Raw genomic sequence first — 25,943 nt, forward strand, 5'->3', positions numbered from 1 at the left:
GAAATTTACAGCTACATACAGCAGAGGGCAGCATTCAAAGCGTACCTAGCTCCAGGTCGACATTGTCGGGCAGCCCCGATATCGTCTTTCTGCGTTTGACCTTCTTGGGCCGGCGGGACACCGTGTCCGTGCTAACCAGGGAGCGCCGGACGCTCGCCTGCCGGTCAAACACGGCGCCTGGGTGCGTAGGCGGGAGGCCGGAAACATGCACATACACAGGCAAGAGTGGCAAACGGTAAGTTGGGGGGTGACAGGGTGGTCCATGCAAGCGGGGGGGCAAAAGTGTGTTTATCTTCACGTAAATGTGTGTGAATAAGTGAGTGGCACACAAAAGAAGGCATTAAATGTAAGAAAACATGCAACAGGAAAGGACGCTCACAGGTCAAATGGCTGATTTTCAAAAAGGTTGTGAGTGTTTTTGGGGGGAAATAATTTTTGCCAGTGATGTTGATATTATTTGGTCTTTAGTCGTTCAATAATTATCTGCTTTTTTTCATAGTATTACATTTAGTGTGTGTTTTTCTGGTCCACAGCCAGTTTCCCAGATGGCGTTGTACCTCTATTTTATTCATTTTTTTGGACACAAATTGTAAAAAAAATCCCCCCAAAAAAATTGACCATATAAGAGTTTTAGGATATTTGCATTTTTTTTATTGACCCGCAAAAACATTTTGGAACAAAAAAAAAAAAGCAATATGAATTTGAACATACATACAATTTATAGCAATGAAGTTGTATTTAAAAGAAAAAAAATCACCTGTTAAACAGGACCATGAATTTTACAGAATATGTGACAGATTAAATAAGTAATATATTATCATGATAAAAAAATGTGATAGTGGGCATAACTAGGGGAGATTTTGAAAAAAAATGACTACATCACAATATGTTTACTCGCAACTCGGATCAGAAAAAAAAATTGTCGTAAAGTGCTATTTGTCAGGGTGGTATATTTTTTTTTATGTATTATATATTATTATTTATGTTTTTTAGGGGGCAAAAAAGTTTTTTAAAAATAAATTTTATTCAAATAATAGTCATAGGATTATTTCATAATTCTGAATATTATTTTACATTTTCATATTATTTTTTTTTCTGCATCATAATTGTTTTTGTAAAAAATATTTCTTTTTTTCCCAAAAGGAGTAAATAATATTTACATGTATTTTTGCATTAACACTTATGTAAGTTTACGTATGTTATAATAATAATAATAATAATAATAATAATAATAATAATAATAATAATAATAATAATGATACATTTCATTTCGAAGCGTCTTTCAAAACTCTCAAGGTCACTTTACAGTCACAGGATCAGTTTTTTTGTGGGTAAGCAGCTTTTTTTGGACCATTTATTTATTTATTTATTTATTTATTTTGGGGGGGGGGGGGGTCCATGACCACACACACACACACACGCACGCACACACACAATACACTAGGCGTACCTGTGACGTTGATGGCGACGATATCGGTGGGCACGGCCTTCGCAGTCTGCCTCATCCTCTCCTCCGGGGTGGGAAGCGTGGGGACTTTGATCTCGTTGACCTCCACGACGAGGTCGACCTTGTCGCTGGGCGTCTGCGACCTTGCGGATAGCTGCGACTGGTCGTCCTCTGCCGACGACGCCAGTGACTAACATCCCATAAAAAAAGGCAAACAAATGAACTCACTCACATTTCAAGTTGTTTTTATTCTAAAATGTGTTTCTATAGGATTTTCAAATTAATCATAGTTTACAGTACACACGTGGATGTTCCAGCGGCTGCCACAAGAGGGCAGGCAAGCACGGTTTACCAGCGTCTCAGTTGAACTGAATCGGCACAAGAGGTTATCTGAACAAACTTGATTGACATTCACCTTCTTTTCATCGTCGTCGTCGTCGTCGTCATCCCCGTGCAGGCTGCTACCCGACTGCGGAGTGTCGGAGAAAGTGGGTCCCTGAGAGTAGTACTGCGAGCTGCGGAAGCCATCTTTCCTCAACTTGTCACATTCTGAACAAGCAAGGGGAAAAAAAACAAACATTTTACTTGACACTCACACATTCATTTGTTAATTTGTTGTGTACATTGTATGTAATATGTGGAGGGTATGAAACATTCTAATGGCAAACAAAGTCCACTTCACTGGGATTCCGTCATGCGAGGGCGCAGGTGTGACCTCACTGTGGTGTATAAAAAGCACACATTCATCCTTTAATGATGCCCTAAAGTAGATAAATCAATAACTCATCATCACCCACACAGGCGGTTACTAGAGAAGAGCGCACCAACGAGGTCGGAAAGTTGCGCAACACCCGCCGATACAAGCCATTTTATTGCGCAACAGCTGTCGCGGCTTCACGCCATAATTTGAAGTGTCGTCTTTGGAAAAAAAAAAAAAAGCTTTGTTTAAACAAGGGTGTGTCTGTGTATATGTTTCACTGTGGACTTCCTGGGAGTGTGACTTTTATACCCACGCAAACACATAACCCAGGTGCTGTCGTTTGACACCTGTTGCCTTTCAATGGGGAACTCGACGATCATTTAAAAATACATGTGAAATGATATAGTAACAGGTTAATTTGTAAAATAATAAAAAAGTATAATTTCGGGGGGGAAAGTGTTCTTATCCTGTGATTCAAGTGTCCTTGAGAGTTTTGAAAGGCGCTTATAAATAAAATGTATTATTATCATTATATTTTCAAAAACAGGGTGCAAAAAAAATCCTAAAGTAAAATTACAGCGTGTTCCATACATAAAATTGTAATATTTTAAAATGATCAAATAAATGATGTATATTTGAAAAATAATAATATATATGATGAAATATCGGAGGTAGATCTAAATGACATAATTTACTGATAAAAATGCATGGTGCCAAAGAATAAGGTTTAAATTTTATAAATATAAAATATATATAATAATAATAATAATAATAATAGAAATATTTGGGGCAGGAAGAGAACAATGTTGTATAATATAAAAAAAAAAAATCCAAAACAACAACAATAAAGAACTACAAGAATTTAGCTTGTAGTAGACGTGCACATTCCACCATGACGTCCCTGATCCACTGCTGAAAAGGACACTTTGATCCTGTCCTCTTTCACCTGGAACTGCTTCATGTCACAAAGAGGGTACAGCAAAAGCGGGAGAACAAATGACTCTCTGTGTCCTTGTGTTATCACATTATTTGTTATTTAGTTGTTTAATATATAATAATAATAATAATAATAATAATAATAATAATAATAATAATAATAATAGATTTTGTTTTTCTACTTCTTTCTTTCCTTTCCTCTTCCTTTCATACCTTTTCTGCTGTGAAATGTAAATTTCTCTCCACTGCGAGACGAATAAAGGTACATCCAATCCAATTGAGAAAAAAATAACACCATGTAAATTGTACTGTTTTGCAAATAGTTGAAAACGAAGACTAAAGTAAAAAAAAAAACAGTGTGATAAAAGTTTCAAAAAGTTACAAAAAAAGATCCAATTAATTTATTTGACAAACATCAAAGTTTCTATTAATTTTTTCGGACTAGTCCATGGTGAGTTACCTCGCAAGGCGCTCTTCAGGTTGACTTTAGCCTGGCGGTGGAGATCCTCCACGCAGGGCGGCCTGCTGCCCGGTAGGAAAACGTTCTCCTGTTGGTGCCACGGCGCCGTGTAGTGTACTGTCCATTTGCTCTCCTCGTCTAGATTCGACACGGCTGTCGAGACAAAAATGCGGCACCGTTAACCTATTGACTGCCAGATGTGCAAAAAAATGTGTCCAGTCCGGTACCAGGGTTTTTGTCATTTTGTCACTTGAATTCCAGGAACCACAGAATATTGAGTTTGAGGACTACATAAACATTCAATACAGCGTAAGAAACCTTAGACTCTCTTTTTTTTTAATCAGAAAAAAAGAGTTAATTCCTGAATTATTTGGATATGGAGTTATATAAGCTTGAAATGGGGGCAGCTGTCCAAAATACAATGCAATACGTATATACATATTAGTTTATATAGCACTTTAACAACACCCAAAGCTGGAACAAAGTGCTAAAATGGTAAAAAGGGAAATGATGCCCCCTTGTGGGAAAGAAAAAAAACATGGCCAGCGTTTTATCGGCACCCAAGCATGCAAAAACAAAACCTGAACTCATGTGGGAATGGCGGAATTTTTCAATTGACGCAATGCAATAGTATCCATGTCAACAAACCACTTGATGTTATGCAATCTCATTATGAGCAAATGGATGATTTTTTTTTCATATTTCCCGATCAACATCAATCGGGAAACGATATTTCCCTCTTCCCGCAAAGCTTACACTCCTTTTTTTGAATTTTATGATAAACGTAAACCATTAACTTCACAGCGTATACAAAGGTGTTGAGCAAAGTGCGGTACGAGGCGGAATACATGCGAGCTAATCATCGACAACATGGCTTCAGGGTTATAAATAGGCCTCAGATTAAAAACCCGCCACGAGCGGCTTGGAGCCTTAGCTGTGTATCCGCACGTGCTTGCCAAGGCCGTGGGAATATCGATTTAATACTGTTCTTGCAGGATTCACCTCGACATAAATGTTAAATAATGATCCTAAAATACATATCATAGGGCGTAAAAGTGCCGAAAATGACGTACGCTAACAAGGTGTGAAAAATGACAGCAGGTGTTGAATACTGAAATGCGGAAGTTGCTTGGATTTTTTTTTTCCACTCCCCCCAAAAACAACCAAATGATTTATAAACATTGGGAAACTAACAGTGATCAACTGGCAAATTATTTTAAATGATCAGTGATTATGGATCAGATCTAGAAACATCTAACGAGACAAAAAAAAGGTGATACTGTGGCCTTGTATGTACACGCGGTTTCGCAACTCAATTTTTAGTCTTAACTGTAAAATATGTCAACGCTGTTGAAAGAAAAAAAAAACGATGAGCAAAATATTGTATCATGACAAGAGCCAAATTCCAGTTACGAGAACCAAGTCGTACCGTAACCGTAATATACATACAACCACACACAACACAGAAAAGAAAACCATAACACCAATCAACTAAAAACACATCAAAACTAAATGAAAGTGTTAAAATTAAGAAATTAGCACAACAGCATAAGAAGAGCGTATGGTTGCCAGAGGAAACAAAAAAAAAGTCACATTGTAAAAATACAAACTAGCTTTGTACCTTTTCTTTTGAAGTACTTAATGACCGACTTAAGCGAGGTCCCAATAAACACCATAACTCCGATTAAAAAAATAATAATCCAAAGGAACGAAAAAAGACGTCAGCTCAGCGCTCGGTGTGAGCGTCCACTATGCTGATAATCAGACTTCTAAACATCCATCTCACTCTCGATTGCTCCCTCCCTCTGTCTGTCTCACCCCCCTCACCCCCTGTAACCCTTTGCATAGCCACCATCACTCCACTCCAAGGCCAACCTACACACTCACACAGTAGTGGGAGGGGCATGGGCCGGCCCCCCTCTTGTTCTGCAAATGTGTTTTGGTTACCAAGGAGTCCGAGCAGGGGGTGCCTCTTTCCACTTTGGTTTTGTCCGTTTTGAGTCAATGAATGCGCTCAAAATAAGATGTTTTTTTTTTATACTTGTCAAAATGAATGTAGAAAGGATCACCTCAAATCATGACACCATAGTTCTCACATCATTTTGTTTCTGGAGATCTGTCTTCTTCTTCTTTTCCTTTCGGCTTTTCCCCTCAGGGGTCACCACAGCGAATCAATGTCCTCCATCTATCCCGGTTTTGTGCATCCTCTTCTCTCACACCAGCTACCTTCATGTCCTCTTTGACCACATCCATAAACCTCCTCTTCGGTCTCCTGCCTGGCAGTTCAAGGCTCAGCATCCTTCTCCCGATATAGTGACTCTCTCTCCTCTGGACATGTCCAAACCATCTCAGTCTGGCCTCTCTGACTTTCTCTCCAAAGCCTTTAATATGAGTTGTCCCTCGAATGTACTCATTCCTGATCCTATTCAACCTGGTCACTCTCAAAGAAAACCTCAACATCTTCAGTTCTGCTACCTCCAGCTCTGCTTCCTGTCTTTTCTTCAGTGGCAAAGTAAAGTGGAAAGCAGGCAAAGTGGTTTGTACGATTTTATTTCATATGTTTTATTTCATTGATGTAAAGTCCAAGTGTTTATGTGTAAATAATAGCTATATTTTTATACTTGTTTGTAGTTCTACGGTGGTGTCGTTGGTGATTCATGATTTGCGAGTGAAATCACTCTAAAGAATTAACCATCTGTACAAAGAACCAGTCATCGCATGTTTCGATTGGAAGCACACAGTAAATGTGCAAAAATGTTTCATAAAAGAAGTGTACATAGTGTCTTTTTATAAAAGAAAAGGTATATAGATAGATGTATCTGTATTGCATCAACACATATTTACAGTACAAGTACAAAACAACACTAAATAGTCTGTTTCTATCAAAAACTTTCTGTGTTTTAGTGGGCAATGTATTTTTCTTGGGGGGTGGGGGTGGAAACATGCCTACCAAATTCTATGTTGCTGGTTAAACCGCGATGCAAAAATGGTTGGTAGCAACACTTTTAAAATATTGACTTATCTATTTGGGGTAAGAATAGTATTCCAGGCTCACCACTTGTTTGTGGGGGCCACATGAATCTAGATCACATGCAAGCCTCTATTGTGTATTAAAAAAAAGCCACACCCCATCCCCCACCCGCCAACCATCGTATTTCTTTTCAACTCCAATGGGAGCAGACTGTTGTCTGGCGGGTGTGTCGGGGGGTGGGTGGGTAGACTAGCTTTAACAAGAGCAAGCTTGAATGGGTCTGCAAATGATCCTTGAAGTTGTGGCCCTCACTCATTCTACCCTTTACCTTTGAACATGTCATCCTTTCAGCGCACAAAACACTTTTTTTTGTCTAGCTGCAAGAGCATCTTGTTGACGAGAACTCGATTAAGTCTCTTTAGTCGACACAACATTTTGTTCAGATCAATACTAGTTAAAATACAGTAAAGTCTAGTTATATCGATATCGGATATATCGATAGTCCCGGTTATATCGATACTATTTCTATGCACGCACGGAGAAAATTACATGCAAACAGGGTCGGATATATCAATAGTCCCGGTTATATCGATATTTTTTCGGACTCCCTTGAATATCGATATAACGAGACTTTACTGTATGTCGAAAATCTGGGGAGGCTTAACTATCAGTGGCTGATATCGGCATATTTCACGGGTAACCAATAGATAACAATACGGTTGCATTAGCACACGAGCTTTAAAATCAATAGAGCTAGCATCATTTCTTCCACGGTGCTAATTAGCTAGCTGAAAATTACATCATTTGACTGGCGGAAGGCTTGAGCGCTACATTAGCTGTTAACTCTATTGGCTAGCGGGTGAGACGTCAACACTCAACCTTGGCAATAGATTTTATTTTCAAGCAACATATCGAACCTATAATATAAGTGTGTCGTCGTTTTTTTTTTTTCATGCCCTAAATCGGACGTTTTGTTGTCATATGAGACGCTAGCGATAAATGAATCATTGCTAAAGGTTTGAAGAAAACATTATTTGTTTTTATCCCATTATTTTCAGCTATAGAATAATTCTTTGAACAACATAATCCAATCAGTCTCGGATAGCATTGCAATGACATTTTGACAGTTCATTTAGCAATAAATCCATATATTAAAGTCTGGCCTAGCATGCGGAGCTACAACAAATCCTTTGGCATGTGTGTTGGTTGGCTGGCTTGCGCATGGCACGTGTACAGTATTAGGATCAGTCATTCGAGAGCCTATTGTTCACTCCCTGTCATGCACGCACAAGTGCACACACACTCATATACAAACACAGAGACGGGTCAACCACTTCACACATTGAATAATAGCCCGTAATGTAGGACACCTCCAGGATTATACGCATATACCCATTCATCAAAAGATGTATTTTAGGCTTTAGAAAACATTTATGTCTCAATTTGGGGGGGTGGAACAGATTAGGGCATTTACATGGAAAACGCGTCTTGACTTACATTTTCTAATAAAAACATTTCTTCCACAACCAATTGATTGCCTAAGTAGAGGTACCTCTGTCCAGCATATATCTATTATTTCAAGACGTGATTCCTTTTGTTGGGCGGGCCATGGCCTCCTGAGGAGAGTATAATTGTCGTTTTGTCTTTAGGTGAAAGAAAAGCACAAGGTCAACATGAATTCTTGAATAGATTTTGCAATGCTTCTAAAATGTGACGAGGATGACTTTAAGGTGACCGGATTTGCATCGAGTGGCCAGATCAATCCGCAAAGTGTCACAGGACTGGCTTTGATTTTTCTAATTGGATTGAAGAGGGCAGAGCTAAACTGAGCCCCGAAAAACCTCTCGATTGAAGCTGATCCGCTAATGTTAAAGAATACCCCGTTGTTTTTCTTTCTACCAAATAGATCTTCTTCCTCAGACATTCGATGCATTTGCTGTATTGATTTTGGGATATCCAATTCCCTGCTGAAGTTTGTGTTTTTGTTTTATTTGTGGACTGGTTCTGACACGTTCACAGTCATCTAAGACTTAAAATTGTCTTTGGCTGTGACCACTGTCAAAAATTGACTTTTTAAATGTTTAGCAGTTTACAATAGTCTGGAGAGACAGCTATTTGAATGTAGTAATGTCTCACAAAGACACTCGCCTACTCCCAACACCCTAGAGTCCCTTGCGACTTTGGTATCCTAGTATGAAATGAAACCCTTTTCTGTGAAAATCCTTTTATTATTTAGGGGCATCAGTGACTCACCAATCCCTCCCCCTGACCATCTTCTTTGGCTACAGCATGAATGAAAGCAAAGCCTTGAGAGAGGGATGGGATGGGGGGTATGGGGAAACCTGATAGCTTTGGTCTCGCATGATGAAGGAGAGGCTGTTGTTGGGTGAACCGAAGCCGATTGTCTGCGAATCAAATGGTAAAAGCAACCGTAGCACCAAACGTGAATATAACGACAGTAGTGATGCGCAACATTAGCAAACGTCAACGTTGACCAGAGTCTTGAATAAACTGCCAAACTCTCACCCAAGCCCAACAGAATGCCAACAAATGACGGCGGGTGAGGCTGAGTCAACAATCTGTAATGTCACTGTTAATGATTCTAGCATAGGGTTAAATTCCCGACCAGCCCTAGCCCTTTCGCTTTCCCATGCACAATCTGACCTTTTTCGGACACCCAAAAGCTCTCCTGCTGTGTTTGTGGTCAGACCATGTGTCTGTAACACAGCATCGGTTGTCTAATGTGCTGCAAGCATTGGTGCTGTTCCGTCAATGGAGATGTCCAATTCTGCGTGGGTGTCATACGTAAAGCGCACATGGACCATTTTCACAGTTTCAAAGCGGGAGATGTGTGGGGAAAGAAATGATGCAGGACAGGTGGGAGGACAGGTAGATGGGAGCGCCGAGGCACACAAACATAAGACAAACATCCTTTAGAAGGACTATCAAAGGAGTAAAAGAGTTAGCGGTCAAACACTGCGATCATGGGAGCCGCTTTGAAATTTAAGCTTCATGGCAATCAGCCCTCCTGTTACGTTTCTTTATTCGGACAAAAAAAATGTATGACTGTGTTATGCTGCTGCCCTGGTGGCCATTTGAACCATACCAGAAGATGCTCCAGTTTATATTTAAAATCAAACAGTGTTTTGGTTACAACATTTATCACAATTGTGAATTTAGTACTGCGCTGGCATAGGGTCATGGTAGACTCTGACACGTTTTGTCTGATGAACGGTGAACCGTCAAGGACCCCTCGTACGGCAAATGTTCAAAAGAAAGCGAGAAGCAGCTCAGACTGTCTGGAAAATACGTTAGTGCCAAATGCTCGCTCACCAAGGCAACTTTTACAACTCGTCTCCATTAAAGCTGTCAACAGCTGTTGACAGCGCACGTTTTATGCGTGGTACCATTTGTTTGTCCCGTCTCTTGGTGCTTACCGAGCTTTGTGTGCAGATTGGATTGGTCGCTAGCTGCCCGTTGCCGTCCGTGGCAACGCAGTTTTAAATCCTTAACCAAGACACCCTAGACAACATTCATGAACGCTGCCCTGATGTGTTGATGGAATCAAAGACTCAACTGGAATCAGAAGACGCAACTACAGTATGAGCTACACACTAGGGATGTTCCATAATGCTTTTTTAAAGACCAATACCAACACATCCCTTCACTATCTGAGTACTCACCGATACTCTGTACCGATATCCATAGTACTTTTAAGATATATAAATTCATTGAACACAGTGGGTACAATCCTTTCTTTCTGACCTAGATAACAATTTGTCAACAAGTGCTTATTGAGACCGTAAGTATCAGTTCCAGATATTGGCAATAAATAAATAAAAGGTGAATTATAACATCCTCAAAAGAATATAGATTGCGTCAGAGTCTTTCATGAGGTCATTTCTACGCAGCCGAGCTGTCTGTACCCATATTGACGCAAAGACCTTACATCCAGACATCGATATCCACTTAGGGCAATGCTAAGAGCGTGTGTGCGTCACTGATACGCGTTTATTGATGATTTTAAAGTAGGCATCATTCTACCTTCTTGTGCGTGTGGACTTAGATGTCCAGTGGTGTCACAATTCAATTGCGAGAAAGAGGCTAATGATTATTGAGGCGTTAATTTATCGATATTGATACACTTTTTGGATTTCACACAAAATTAAAATGGCCGACTCGCTGTTCCGTTTTTCTGAGTATCCTGCTACGATATACGTACCCACCCAATTTTATCAAATTTTTGATTTACCACTTTCCAAGAGGTCGCGAATGAGCCTCTTTCGAAGGAAGCCCGACGAGGCACTGAGCTAATTTAGGTTAAGTGCCTCAAGAAGCTCAAGGGTGCATAGCAACAAGTCACCTGGGGCTAGCCTCCATCATAATGAAGTGTTTTTCAATCGGAAGTGGGTTAACGCCCAACAATGTGCTTGTACGTGCATTCATCTGCTCCAATCTGACAAGCTAATTGACATTGTAGCATCTGACCTACTTTCTTGCAATGACACCTCATTTCTCAGTTGGTCATTCCAACAAATGGGGGTTCGGAGGCTGCAATACCGGACCACCCAATCGGTAATTCACATGACGAATTGAGCCGACCGCGGCTAATTCAGAGGAAATAGGCTAGACTAGCATGCTTGGGGCGCTGGTTCGGATGAAAGTTCTGGCGGATGTCATTGATTGGTGTGATCTGTCTACAAGGCATGACTGCATGTGTTTTTGTGCATTTGGTTTACTTGCCCAAGATGATTCTGAGCTTCCTTTACGGAATTGGTGTATCAGAGTTGCTGTAACATTAATCCACGTTAAACTTTTCCATAAAATTCATCAAGTGTGTGCAAGCTGATTGGCTTGATGTCACCAGATTGATGTCCAAAACATGTCTCCACTATCATCTTGTAGTAGTGTAGATGTGATATGATACTATCATGCAGTACAACCCCCTCCGATAGTTGCGGGAAGTTAAACAGACTTAGCGTTCGTGATCCATAACACTCTGCAGCCATTGAGGCTAGCGTGTTGGTCGTGATATCAAATACAAACACAGATATATGGGCAAAGCTACACATGCATTCAAAGAAGATCCTAATCCGACTCTGAAACCTTGCCTGGGGAAGACAAGGATATCCCCGCAAATCCACTTAAGCCCCTCCTCCTGTCCTCAGCTTCATTCTTTCATAAATCACAACGCCTTCCTTGTGCCTGTCCATCTCGGCATCGCCTCCCTTTCTATCGCGCAGTGGCAAGGCAATATTGGACATATTATTAATGAGTCTCCTGGGAGACACACTTGAGAGAAAAATTAGGGCCTGAAATTCCAAAATGAAATTCCGGGGGCATTTGGTGTGTGTGTGTGTGTACTTGACAACTCAGTGATAATTAGCATAATAGTCTTAGCATGTGAATAAATTGTGATATTAAGATTTATGTGGTGTCAGTTTTACAAGTAAAGAGATAAACAATGGCAGTCGCCTGCCTGTGTTGTACCACCACCTTGTGGTGAAAATGAGCAGACGCTGACATCAAGCCAAACATATACGCCTGGGTTTGTTGTAGTTTTTTTTACCCTGTCCTGTTTTCTACTGGCAAAGACAGGCCAATGGACACATTGCTTGTTCTTTTTCCATGGGGGAGGGGGAACATGAGCTTTTTATGAGCTCTGTCTGATGAATGACAATCCAGTTGGCGCATCTTTACTTTATTGTCAATGCTGGCTGTCATGCAATTAGATGTTTGTCACAGAGATTCCCCTCCAAAAGGGATATTTTTCAGACCTGCCAGCAATACATGGATAAAAAGATGAATAAACACTGACTTTTTAAATCCTAGAATGTTCAGTTAAAACTTCAGAATGTCATCCAAAAAAATGCTGCAATCTTGCTAGCATGCTAACATATGGTGCAAAAACACGGAGACCACCTTAAGAAATTAGTTTAGATGCTACAGGAAACCTAGATTTTATCAAACAGCTGCTACCTCAACACATATAAACATTTAGAATCACTGAAAATTTGTTAGCGATAGCAATTGCTAGCTTTGGCATGAACCCAGACTTGATATTTCTCCACGGGCTTGACAACAGCAGTCAATTGCTAGCTGTAGCATGAACCCACAATTGATATTTCTCCAAGGGCTTTACAATAGCATTAACGGCTATATAATAGCGCACTTAGCAGAGGGGTGGGCAATCTGCAAAATGTTCAGTCCCAAACCTCAAACCTTAGAGGAACAACATAAAATCCACCAAAACTACATTACTGCCCAATATATCTCAAAGGTTCCATGATTCGTTTTAGTGTGATGGAGTAGTAGCGCGGGTTTAGTCGCTAACCATCCATTAAGCTTCTAACAAGATCATAGAGGTGCCCCCGTGCAAGTCCGTTAGTGGCACAGCTTGCAATTAAGCATCAAAAACGGTTCGGCTCCTTGATGCGCCGCCCAAACGCACTTGATGGTGCAGAGCCGAGTTCTTGCATTGTCTTTGTAGGAAAAACAGTTGAATAAGGGAAAACAAGAATGCAGACCCCATTGCGTTGACAGAACATACCGTTTTACAGTTGAATGATTCTCACTTCACCCCCACCCCCCCATACACCCCCCAAATCCCCAGTCCGCAAACTGAATGTGGAATTTCCTCATTATGCTGTGTGTCATGCAGTCTTCCCCATTATTCCTAAAAGTGATTGTTTGGGGGGGGGGGGGGTGAACACTTACTTTTAGTGAGTCACTGTTGGAAGGCAGCTAAATAATTACACTGTGTGTGTGTTATTTGAAATCCCTGACTGAGTGTTTTTGAGGAATAGAAGTCCTTAGTCAGGTTTGTGTCACAAAACAAAGAGCTTTTATTGTGGACTGTCCTTCCAATTGCAAATGAAGGATTAGGTTAAATTCCTGGACGAGTTAAGAAAATCCCACCCATTCATAGAGATCCGACTGAAAAAAAATCAATAATATAAAATAATCTGCCATCTATAAAGAACCCATGAGATTTTTCAGATGAGGTCATAAAAAGAGATTTTGCTGTCCAATTTTTCTATTATTATTCTATTACTCCATTTGATTTTGAGTGCATCTTATGCATTTCATTTCCTCTCATCTAGTTACTCTGTGGGATTGTCAGGTGCTCCACCCCTAGGGAGCGATCGGTAGTGATTGGTCAATAGCTCAACCTGCTATGCCAGAAAAGGATTAAGAGGAATGGAGTGAGGGTGGGGGTGGAATCTGGTCCAACACCTGTTCCACCCCAACTAACTAAGAGTTCAAATCCACTGTTGCAGAAGTATAAGAGTTTAAGGACATCAGGAGTAAAACTCTTATGTTTTTGTCTGCGGAAATCCAGCTGGTCAATGGTGCATGAGCACAAAGTAACTGTGACGCTTGATTCCACCTAAAGAGCTGGGACAATACTGTCCCTCATAGTGGCGGGATCTTGGGCTGTCACTACACATTAGCCAAAACGTGCATGAGGATGTGGCGTACCCGACTGGGAGCCTCCCGTCATGCTAAGTGCGCAGGAAGAAAGAATTCTCTTTTAGACGTGATCGAGTACTGACAATGAAAGGAGGGGGTAAAGTGAAATGTCTGTAAAAAGCAGGAGTTGCAGTTGTAAAAAGTGGGGTGCGTGATAGATCCTTAATGGAGTTACGGCAGCGAAAGTGGGGCACCTTCATGACCCCGATTCTGTCACCTCTCAACCTCCTTTCAGAACAGATCCATCACCTCCAGCTGGAGGCTTTTGTCTCTGGTTCCCAAGTGGTGGACCCTCTGGAGAGCATCCTCGGGATATGGCTTGATTGGAGTATTATGTGCATACAATACTTTTCACTTTTGAAAAAAAAAAACTTTCAATATTTTGTTGAATGACAGTCTACAGTCGCCTTGAGCGACGGTTCCCTCAGCGTCAACAATTTTGTTCTCAAGGACTGACGTTAACAATGCCCCACCAAAGACCACTAGTGTCAAAGGTCACAAAGCCAATCTGAATTGATGCCACTCAATGTACTACATGGGACAGAAGGCGTGGATCATCAGGGAAGCGGCGGGTGCGGGGTGGAAATCACCTAATGGGAAGAGACAAAAACTGGCTTGGGGAAGAGATCAAGTCATTATTGGACTGGCAACACACCGTGTGATTAATACACAAACAACACCTCAAGTGTTAAAAGTACAAGCAGGCAGGACAAATACTCCCATCATTCCTGTAGTATACACAAAACTTGATTTAACAAGAACTGCCAACAAGAAAATCCCGCCGCAGAAACGCTTCATCATACAGTCTTTCAGGTTAAATGCCAACTCTACCAACTTTCAAATGTCTGAAGATGTAAACTTACGGAAATATTCAATGCTAACGTTCACATATTAGAGACCGCAACCTAGGTAATACAGTACCTACTTGAAGAACATCACAATTTATCTTGAATGTCTACTAGAACTAACGTCAAAAGTCTGGACGATAAGAACACGCGGTAGCTATACTCTATTATTCCAGTAGTGAAAACATAGAGGCTAATAACAACTGTATCATGGGTAATCCAATATCAAACATCCTCGAAAAATGTCTCCTGGGACGATACAGATGCCCAATATCCAAACTCAAAAACTTTGCCTCTTGGGACTGTACCTTTGTCATCATGGAAAGTTTGAGCCTTCCCTGATGGGCTTTGAACAAGAGGTCCAAGCAGAGGTTTGGGTGTCCAGAGAGAGTCCGGTTTCTGGTGGACTTTGGACACAGACAGCAGACGTTTGCGTAGGCAGCCTTCATTGCTGGGTGTCCGGACGCTGGGGGAGGCCTCTGACTGAAGGCGGTTCCCCATTTTGTTGGCGGTCTGGAAGGAGAACGGCACTTGCCTTTCACCAGGGCGGTCCTCATAGCAGGCCCTGTGCCAGCAGCTGACCACCGGCGCCGAAGAGAGGCAGTGCACATATGTGATCATCCTTAGCTAAGACCCCTTAACACCAAGCAGTCGCCCACCTCCCTTGGGCGATGCAGACTCCACAACTCCTCCCTCTCGCTCTCTCTCTACTTCTCAATCTGGAGCCTTCACTTGAGGTGGTGGCTAGTAGTTTTGGAAATCCGCCGGGGACCTCAATGACCCCCTCTCCCCACTTCCTAATTTGAACTCCTCCTCTCCTCCCACAGTTTTTGTCCTTCCGTTCCCTTTCTCAGGGGATTCTATTGATTTGCATTGATTTACTTGACAAAGGAGGCTTGTGTGCAAGGTTATACTACCAAATTGTAGTTCCACAACAAATATTTACCAGAAATATTTTAGAACTAGGCTATCAGAAAATCTTGGCATGATCTTGGTATCCTGGACTCTCAAAAATCACCACAAAAAATGCTAATATCAAAAAGATCCACAAATGAAGATGAGAACAAAACAATTACAGTACATACTCCGTGTTTTAACTGACTTGAACACATCAGTTCCTCACGTCTGGCTATTTAAGAAGGAACTTCGTCATTGTGCAGAATCCTACACCCCCGCCACGCCTCTCCCCAATTCCTCTTGATTCTCAAACACTGCTCATCTAATCTGTAAACCCAGATTATCCAGCCTCGTATCCAGTAGAATGTACACGACACAGATGGACAACATACCGGTGGTAATTAGCTACTGCCTTAAAACTGGGTTGCCATTTGTCAAATGGAACACAAATGATGCAAACCGGTGTCTGGTAGAGCTTCAAACACCCGCATGTGATGATGTCACATACAAAATAACGGCACAAAAGTGCACACAACAATATGGTATGGCAAACGTTAACCAGCGTACACCGGTAATTGCAACCAGGTCAGTCACAGATGGGTGGTGTGAATTAATACCTGACACCTTAGCACGGACAGAGGCACGCACGGCAGATTAAAACCAGAATAGATCACCATGACACCATGACTGGTGCTGGCATCAACCGTGATAGGTGAGGATGAGGGCAGCTGGTTAGTGAGGCGTAATTCTGGAATTACAAGGGAACACTTGTTGCGGGAGGAAATGCCTCCCTCTAGTGGTGGTAACAAATCACAAATCCACCAGTAAATAATTGAAATGACCCATCTTTACCCATTTCCAGAAGTGAGGCATAGGCCTGATTGTCAGATGCGTGTGAAAGATAATCCTGAGCGAGAATCCTGTGGTGCGGGATGTGTTCAATAATCGTTTTAAGACCTAAACGTGAAGCCTATTTCACACATCCTCTATTATTGGCTGCCATTCAGCCAAAGCCTCAACAGCGCATCGCCAGCGCCCTGAAGGAGCTATTAACTGCGGTTATCATTCCCACACTGCCGGTTCGGCCAATGCACGCACGCACAAGAGGATCCGTCGGCCAAAACCACCGCATGTAAGCGTGCAAATACAAAACCAAAATGGGCAAACCACCAGTCTACAATTGCGTACACCTCACGGGTCATGCGGTGCAAACATGTGAACGACCTGGCGCAACGCCTTCCCAAGTGATGAAAAACTGTACACCCCTTTTAACAAACAGTTTACACACACCCTTGCTGAAAATTTATAATCCATACACACCCTTCAACTACCTGCCAGGGTTAGTTTATCAACTATTTTAGGCCATCCCAACACAGTCTCTGCACTATCTGGCTCTCCTCTTCAGTCTATTGAAAGCACCCCGTTTACCATAGTTCGAATGCAGTTGTCCCCCTACTGGGGAAGTTGATGTATTACAAACTGATCCTCACATACTGTCCATTTGTCAAAACGCAAGGAACATTTGGCCCATTTTACAGCTGCTTAAGCTGTTCTACCCGATAACACCAAGACTACCAGTGTATACATTTTGAACGATCAGTAATGGCAATGAAACAGCCGACATCAACAGAATGATGTTGTTCCTTAAGACTAGCCACAAGTGACCTTTACAAAACATTCCGCTAATCGAATCATTAGCTTGGATGAGACCCCACATCTTAAGTCTGATCACGTTCCAACTTGTGGGTTTTAAGAGGAAGCAGTTCCTTACGTAACATCCAAAAATCTGATGTCAACAAGCGCAAAGAAGCTTAGACCCTAAAACTCAAGGCTGCTGTGGAGATATGTGGTCAGCTGGCTGCTGAAGAACATGGACCAGGGTCGCATGAGGGCTTTGGTTGCTTGCTTTAATCGTAACATGGGCAAGCAATCTGTATCTCTGGCAACCACAACCATGGACAGTATCTGGGTCAGTTCATCTTGGCAGCACAACATTTACAACTGGAACTGGTCGGAGATGGGGGATTTGATAAAAGTATGACCGTTTTCATTCTTTACATTGCATTTCAGTATGTTAAGAATACTGCATATGATTTTCAATAGAAAACGCACAATCATGAATTGGCATTTATTCTTCATCGTCTGTGAAGAGACTAAAATGACTGGATCTTTAACTTCTAACTTAACCAACCTTTTAACTTTTTTTATTTTTGTTTTTATTTACTTAGTTATTCATATGTTTGTCTGTTTATTTATTTTATTTACATAGTTTAACAACCCCAAACAGTCCAAATGTTTAATGTCTTCTGGAAACAGGAAACAAGAGAATTAGTTCCATAAGGACGACGACATCTTCTAGCACAGCAACCCAATATGCTTTTTTTTTTACTCAAATATTTATTTGGAAGACTACTGTTTGACTTGAGTCATATTATTTGTACTCTGTACTCTGACGTGAGTTCAATTTGTGGGTTTTTCCACCGTCGTCTGGTAAAAACCACCGGTGTGAAAGCCTAACGACGATGCGGGCTGACGTGAAGACTAGTTTGTCACTTGGTCATAATCCTCTATACACTTGGTCGTAATCCACTACAAACTAAGACAAATATTAAAAATCGTTCTCCAACGCCATGATGTCACACGCATTCTTGAGAGGTGATGAAGGAGATTGGAGAAGCCAAAAGTGAGTGAGCGGAGAGTGTCAGGGGAGCAGAAGTGTTGCTACTTTTTCTTTAAGTGCACTTTGGCAAGATGACAGAAAAAGGACAAAATATGCATATCACTGATCGACATTATTATTTCACACATAACAAAATTTAAAAAAACAACTAAGGGAACTTGAACAGGATCGAAGAAGCACAAAGTCAGGAAAGATTGAAATGGAAAAGGGAGGAAACAGCCTGGACATGCACTCATTTCCAACAAAGGAGGGATGGAGTTCAACTTTTCTTTTGTCCTCCTACCGATTGCACGGCCAAATGCAAAAAAAAAACAAAAACATCCGCGTCCTCCGTAGACACTTACCCCTCAAGCAGAACATTCCTCCTGACTTAATTCCACCAAAAACGAAAAGCCCCTTTCCTCCTGCCCGGAGTGTCCCTGTCGCCGCTCGCAGCCGAGAACACTGACACTTACGCTCTACCCGTGCCGTCGCCCTCCTACTCTTCCTCCTCCAGTCGCACACGAGGGGAAACGCGCCAACTTCCCCATTGCAGGAAACTGCTTTGCGAAAAAAAGGGGAGAAAAAAAAATCCCCCCTCCTTTAGTTTGCTGAGCGTCTCTCATCTTTAAAGGCTCACAGCTACTGTCGCCCGTTTAACCACATCAAACTTGCCTAATGGGAATTTGCACTCGATTATTTATAACGTTGAATTTCAATGCCAGGGAAAGTCTGGTAAACATGTGTTTTTTGTTTTGTTTTTTTTGTGTGTATGCATCACATCCTAAGGAAAAAAAGACAATGGATTCATTGATGTTAACATAAAGCAATTTGGAAATAATGATGTCACAAAAGGAGGAGTTGGCTTTTTAACACAATCATCCGGGAATTGATAATATGACGTAGAGCGCCATTCCCGAAGTTGTTCGGGTTTTGTTTTTTCTTGCTTGGGTGCCGATAAAGCGCTGGCCATGGCCCCTGGCAATGTTTTTCTCTTCCGCGAGGGGGCAGCATTTCCTTTTTTTCCCCATGTTAGATATTTGATCCAACTTCAGCTGTTGTTAAAGTGCTATATCATAATAATAATAATAATACAGTAAAGTCTCGTTATATCGATATTCAAGGGAGTCCGAAAAAATATCGATATAACCGGGACTATCCATATATCCGACCCTGTTTGCATGTAATTTTCTCCGTGCGTGCATAGAAATAGTATCGATATAACCAGGACTATCGATATATCCGATATCGATATAACGAGACTTTACTGTAATAATAATAATAATAATAATAATAATAATAATAATAATAATAATAATAATAAATTTGATTCCTAAGCGCCTTTCAAAACTCTCAAGGTCACTTTACAGTCACTGGATAAGTTTTTTTTTTCCTGTGGGTGAGCAGCGGCAGCCACACGCGCCAGCGTTCACTCAAAGTGGAAGTAACGCAAATAGATAGCAAGCTAGCTAGCTAGCGAATAGATAGCTAATAGCTAGCAAGTAGATAGCTAATAGCTAGCAAATAGATAGTGAATAAATAGCTAATAGCTAGCGAATAGAGAGCTAATACCTAGCGAATACACCAATATGTATCTATTGCATGGTATTTTGGACAGCCGCCCTCATTTCAAGATCATATAACTCCAGACCCATATAATTTAGGAATTAACTATTCTTTCCTGATGAAAGAAGAGAGTCTAAGGTTCCTTACGTTCCATTGATTGTTTATGTAGTCCTTAAACTCAATATTCTGAGGGTCCTGGAATTCAAGTGATAATGACAAAAGCCCTGGCACTGAAGTGGACACATTTTTTTGCACATGTCTGGCAGTGAATGAATGACTTAGCCTTAAATCCTTCCATATTTTTTTGAAACACTTTCAGTTTGTTTGCCTTTAAATGTCATTTGTTAAGTGTGTGACGTTACCTTGTCTTGTCTGCAGAGCTGCGGTTGAAATCATGTGATCCCCATGATATTTTTGCACACTGTTTATCAGACCGCAAGAATTTGTCTCGGCAAAAGTGGATTAGCATAATTTATTTTCTTTTTTTTTTTTTTTGCTGTTTACGCTGTTTTCAATTCACTTTGTTAAGCACAATTTTCACTTGCTGAAACCGCTGAAGGGGTAGCCAAAACGATACAGTTGCTACGCTCGATTAAACTGTACTATTTATGAGAAGGGTTGTGGGAAGGGTTTTTTAGAGCATATGGACAGTCACTGGTTGGCATGGCGACCAAAACATGATGTTCTGATCAAAAATAATCCCCGCAATTTAACTGTCGGCCAACATGGGACTAAACGACAAGCTCATCTTGTATGTCCTGATGCCAAAACATTGACGGAAACCTGAGGCGGTGACAGACGCCGCTACACAGCTAGCGTCTAGCCCGTAACATCTCAAATGCTTAGCTAGCATTAGCAAAGTCCCCCCCCCCAAAAAAAAGATTGATTTCCAATGAAGGTTCCCTAATGGTGATTTTCACATGGACTGACTATAACAGGTTTTTTGAGGTCATTCATCAAATTTCGGGATACTTGGCAATGACATGAACAGGAAGTGACAAATGGAAGACAACGCAGGGCTGCGGATCCGTTAGCCTCCCCGCAACAAAATGAGCCAATGTTTTTGTTTCATACAATATGTAGTGTAATGTCCGAGAACGTTCTTGTGACGCTACTGGCAGTGTTTGTCAAATTCAGCTTGACGTGTTTGAGTGGTGAGCGCACTAATACCAGCGCCGTTATTACTTGCAGGCCGTGACACGTTTGCCAAGACCAGATGTCACCAGTTTTGTGTGTTAAAAAAAAAAAAAGACATATTCGAAATAACAATAAGAAACCCTGAAAAAGAAATCTGTTGTTATCTAACAATGCAGACCATAAAACATTTTTTTTCCATCCAAGCTTCCACTTTATATAAAGCTCCCGGGAATCTCCGCTATTAAAACCGCTACTGAGGTCGGCCTGATGACGGCTTTTGCTAAGCCAAGCGGGGTTGAGATGGAATTTTAGAATTCGATATGCCAGCAAATCTGCTGGCGCCGCAAACGGTACTTTTTGAATCGTCGCGTTATATCATTTGGAATGGGTTTCCCGTCATGATGGATCAGAATTATTGTTGTTTTCAAGTACAGTACTGATTGCAGTTATTTTATCTCAACAAAGTGTGTTGTTAGCTGTTATAAACATGTTATTTTATTATATAAAGCGCTGGTCAGACCTCTGGCAATGTTTTTCCCACCCACAAGTGGGCAGTATTTGCTTTTTGTCCATGTTAGCGGTTTGTTACAGCTTCAGCTGTTTTTAAAGCGCAATGTAAATCATTATGTATGTATTGTACTGTATTTTGAACAGCCACCCCCATTTCAAGCTCAGATAACTCCGGACCCATATAACTTAGGAATTAACTCTTTTTTTCCTGATGAAATAATAATACATTTCATTTATAAGCGCCTTTCAAAACTCTCAAGGTCACTTTAGAGTCACAGGATACGTTTTTTCAGTGGGTGAGCAGCGGCAGCCACACGTGCCAGCGTTCACTCAACCCGGAAGTAACTCAAAGAGATAGAAAGCTAGCTACATAATAGATAGCTAACACAGTAGATAGCTATCTATATAGCCAGCCAGCCAAACTGCTAATAGCTAGCTAGCTAGTCGGCCATCTAGACCGCTTTTAGCCAGCTAATAGCTAGCGGATAGATACCAAACAGATAGCAAATAGGTAGCTTGATAGTTAGATCGACTGTCATAATTTATGACATAACAGGAACCCTAACCATGAATTGTTTTCAAAGTTTACTCACTAAATATTCTACTGGTAAAATGCATGAAGTGAGTCTAAGGTTTCTTACACTTCATTTAATGTTTATCTAGTCCTAAAACTCAATATTCTGTGAGGTCTGTAATTTGAGTGAAAATGACAAAAACCCTGTCACTAGATTGGACACATTTTTGCACAGTCAACCATTCAGGGCAATGGAGGTGGGGATGGGTCAAAAGAAAGGAGAAAGTGACTTACCTGGGTAGAACGGAACCGTTATCAGCACATAGAAAAGAAAAGAGGAGAGAATTAGGCACATTTGATATATTGCAGTATTTGTGTGTACATGTTCTCCAGGCTGTAGGCCATATTAGCAGATTAACCTAAAATAACCTTGCCTGTATACAGCCTTAATTCATAAATATCTGATGAAAATAATTTCGTGTGAGAGGCGAGCCAATTCCTCTTCCGACTGCTGCCAAGGTAGGGTTAATATTTAGGTCAATATGCTGCTGCTCTAAATACTTGCAACACCGTACGCACAGCCATGAAATAATGCGACTTTTACTCGTCTTCACCAGCAATTACTTTCGCTTCTCGCAGCTGGTTGGCCTGCAGGCAAATCAAAAGTTACGGAACCAGTGAAGGAAAACACTTAGTCACATACGCATCATCGCCATGGGAACAGATCCAAACAGTCGAGAACTTGGAGACGCTGTGTGAAAAATGCTGGTTTTCAAACCACAGGCGCTCATTTTAAAGCTATATTTATACACAACGCTGCCCAGAACCTCTTGTAACGGCTTCTGGCATATCGTCCAGACAGTATAAATAGCTTGAGCATTGGTATGTGACATTTCTTCTGTGTGGCATTCAGTTTATGTGTTGTAAGGCGAAAAGGATTTTTACACTGACATTTCGCCGACAGTGTTTGGCAAGGAAATACGATGTATGAAAATTCACACTCTTCAATGGCTTTCAGACGATAAATGCACCTTGCTAGCTTGAAGGACCAATACGGATAGCAGAAAATACCCGTCTCGCGATTAAATGAGTGTGTAGGATGCAATTAATTAGTTAATCTAAAACTCATTTTGATTTTGGTGCTATCATTTTAAATCGTAAACTCATGTTTGGGTGCTGCCAATGTCGACGTTAGCTCATTTTCTACAAAAGCCAAAGTTACTTTTACAACGCACGTATTTTGCGATTAATCGACATCCTGTAAAATAACCTGAATTCTTTATCAATTAGCCATCAATTTTTCCACTGCGAGACTAATAAAGGCAAATCCAATCCAATCAAATCGATGATTACACCAAGCCTCATTCAAGACCTCAGCAAACACGGAAGAGACTGCAATCTGTGACAATCCCCTTAACGTCTGTAAAGACCAACAAGAGCGATCTACGTCCATCATCGCTTCAGTCCAACTTGATTTTTATCAACATTTCAACAGATGTTGGAGATGTACCACTTGTTATCGCCGCAGGTGTTTTCTCTGATGAATACATTTTAGTCTGGCGCCCTGTATCCACTGACGACAATAAACCGGAGAATGCGACTTGACTCCATTCCACTCCACTCATACCCCCAGTGCAACTTTCATAAACACTTTTGTCAACTGGCAGACCTCCGCAAAATGTCTCACGATTCCCCCGACTAGGTGTGAAACCTCCTCGTTGTTGTCAAGAGAATTTGAATGCATTTCAATTCACTTCATCCTTGCACACTGCAAGAATCAACACAAGAGCGCGGAAAATTCTACTGGACCCTTCGCACCTTGCCCACCACCTTTTCCAGCTACCAGATACCCCTTACATGAAGGAATTCTATTTGATTAGATTAGCCTGTATTACTGTCCTCCATACTTATTTGTCATGTCTTTTTTATGATGATACTAGTGCAGTGCCTTCTATCGGAGACAAATTCCTTGTGGGTTCAACATACTTAGCCAATAAAGATGATTCTGATTCTGATATGCAGAAATTCATCAATAACATCCCAATTTAAATCAGAAGACTCCTCCTGACAGCGATAGGACTTGTACTTTAACATCTGGAAAGAACTAAACACCCTACAGAGCCTGGTAGACCATCACCTAATCATTGTTTACCAATCGCCTGTGACCCCCTAAACTGCAAAACCCGCTAACACATCCCACATGTCCTCCACGGAAACTAAAAAGTGGAGAACAACAAACTGTCATAAAGGTGTAGTGTCTACTTCGCGAGCACTGATTCGTCGTTATTTTTAGAAGGCAATTAAACAACAACCTATCTTGTGTTGAGGCTGGTACACCCAGTCGTCGGTATCGCTGTTGTCCAAGCTAGCTACATGGCGCTCGTGGTGCGATTGTTGCTCCGGTGACGAGCGTTCGTCGCGGACCACGTGTAACTCGGTCTGACTGTAGAAGATGTGTCGGTTTTGGCGCGAGAGGGTGGCGAGGCTGAACCAGCTGAGAGCACGCGACAGCTTAGCTGGTTTCTCGCGTGGTCGGCGATCCCCTCTCATGCTCACTCGCTTTTGGATTCCATGGCGAGGATTGAAATAGTTTTATCCGAAACTAACTTTCATCCGGGGTTCCACATCACGAGAGACTAAATCCTCCAGCTGTTTTTCTTCTTTGCTTCAAGAATCGGGATGGGATTCACAGATAGACAAATTTGCATATTTCCAGAAGCAGAGGCAATGTTGTTCCTTGATGATTAAGAATCAAAACAAGCAGCCTGTTGTTCTTGGGCACCATGTGTGCCCTTAAGTGTGATGGTGGAACCAGCTGACACGTAGAGTCACGGCGACACACCGGGAGGCGAAGATGTTGCCGCATCCAGGGTCTATTCTAAGCCTGAAGCTCTGACAGAAGCGACACTCCCGCCACGTGAACGTCAACTTTGTAGAGATAAAGATCAGCTGTCAAGGGTGGACAATGAAGATGTAGTTAAGATGATGATGGGTCGCTTGAAAAAGTATATTTTTGAAAAACTAAAAGAAAAACCAGACGCAGAATCCATGCGACTAGACAGGACAAGAAGTTTTTCCTGAATCCAAAGGTTGGTTGAGTGTCACGAAGGGATTGCGGGTTGTGAGGTTAGGGTTAGAATTCCAACTCAACAGTGCTGAAACTTGAGTCAGTCCGCCCCTTTTGTCCACTCCCTTAAAGGACATCTGACACATTTTTTTTTGTTTCCTAACTGACATCAGAAAAACGTTTTATAGCATCTAAAGTACCCAAAACACACAGGTTGATATTTTTAGTCAAATGCAAAACACCAATAAAAATGACTTAAAGGTTCCCAAAACTACTTCAAAAAAAAGTTCAAGTTTCAGAAGGATCCGCCCCCTTGTGCGTGGCGTCACGCCGAAACGTCTTGCCTTGATCGAGAATCAAAACAATGCCTTCAGATTCGGAGAAGATGCTTTCTTGTTACTCATCCAGTTATAAACATGATTCAAATAGTTCTGAAGAGGAAAGCATAAATGTTTGCCATTGATTAAAGAAGTCCTTCCGTATAATTTTGAGGCATCTGGACTCCAATGCAACGTCCCAGAAAATGCACAAGATGGTGCCCAAGCTCCGTTGAAAATGGGCTGATTTGTCTGCTGGGAATTTGTGTCAACTAGTATTAAATAGTAGTCTTGGTGCAACACACAACGATTCACCATCGTGTTATTTATGTGTTTTCCCTCTAATTTCGCCATCAATACTAAGTTTTCTGACCAAACAGAGTACCCAAAATCCATTGTGTGTCGCTTTCTCGGTCAGGGATGTTCCAAACGTGATGTCACGTC

The 25,943-nt window shown here is 41.4% G+C and overlaps 1 protein-coding gene across 6 annotated transcripts in view; it reads right to left on the reverse strand.

Moving 5' to 3' along the window:
* The window catches only part of nhsl1b (NHS-like 1b), a 57,105-nt gene that overhangs the window by 8,425 nt on the left and 22,737 nt on the right, over positions 1–25,943 (reverse strand). Inside the window, exons 1-5 of one of the 6 annotated variants that reach the window (XM_089022051.1) lie at positions 24,428–25,228; positions 3,544–3,696; positions 1,863–1,996; positions 1,451–1,637; positions 46–177 (exon numbers count right to left, since the gene is read on the reverse strand). In XM_089022051.1, coding sequence (XP_088878177.1) covers positions 46–177; positions 1,451–1,637; positions 1,863–1,996; positions 3,544–3,696; positions 24,428–24,665 — 844 coding nt within the window. In that variant the 5' untranslated portion in view covers positions 24,666–25,228. Of the gene's footprint in view, positions 1–45; positions 178–1,450; positions 1,638–1,862; positions 1,997–3,543; positions 3,697–5,164; positions 5,307–15,140; positions 15,469–18,753; positions 18,892–24,427; positions 25,229–25,943 lie in introns of those variants that run through there. The other 5 variants (XM_089022054.1, XM_089022049.1, XM_089022053.1 and 2 more) reach the window with 5 other exon arrangements.

The sequence above is a fragment of the Hippocampus bargibanti genome, linkage group LG19 (assembly GCF_051943395.1).
Source record: "Hippocampus bargibanti isolate YZ-2025 linkage group LG19, ASM5194339v1, whole genome shotgun sequence".
NCBI lineage: Eukaryota > Metazoa > Chordata > Actinopteri > Syngnathiformes > Syngnathidae > Hippocampus > Hippocampus bargibanti.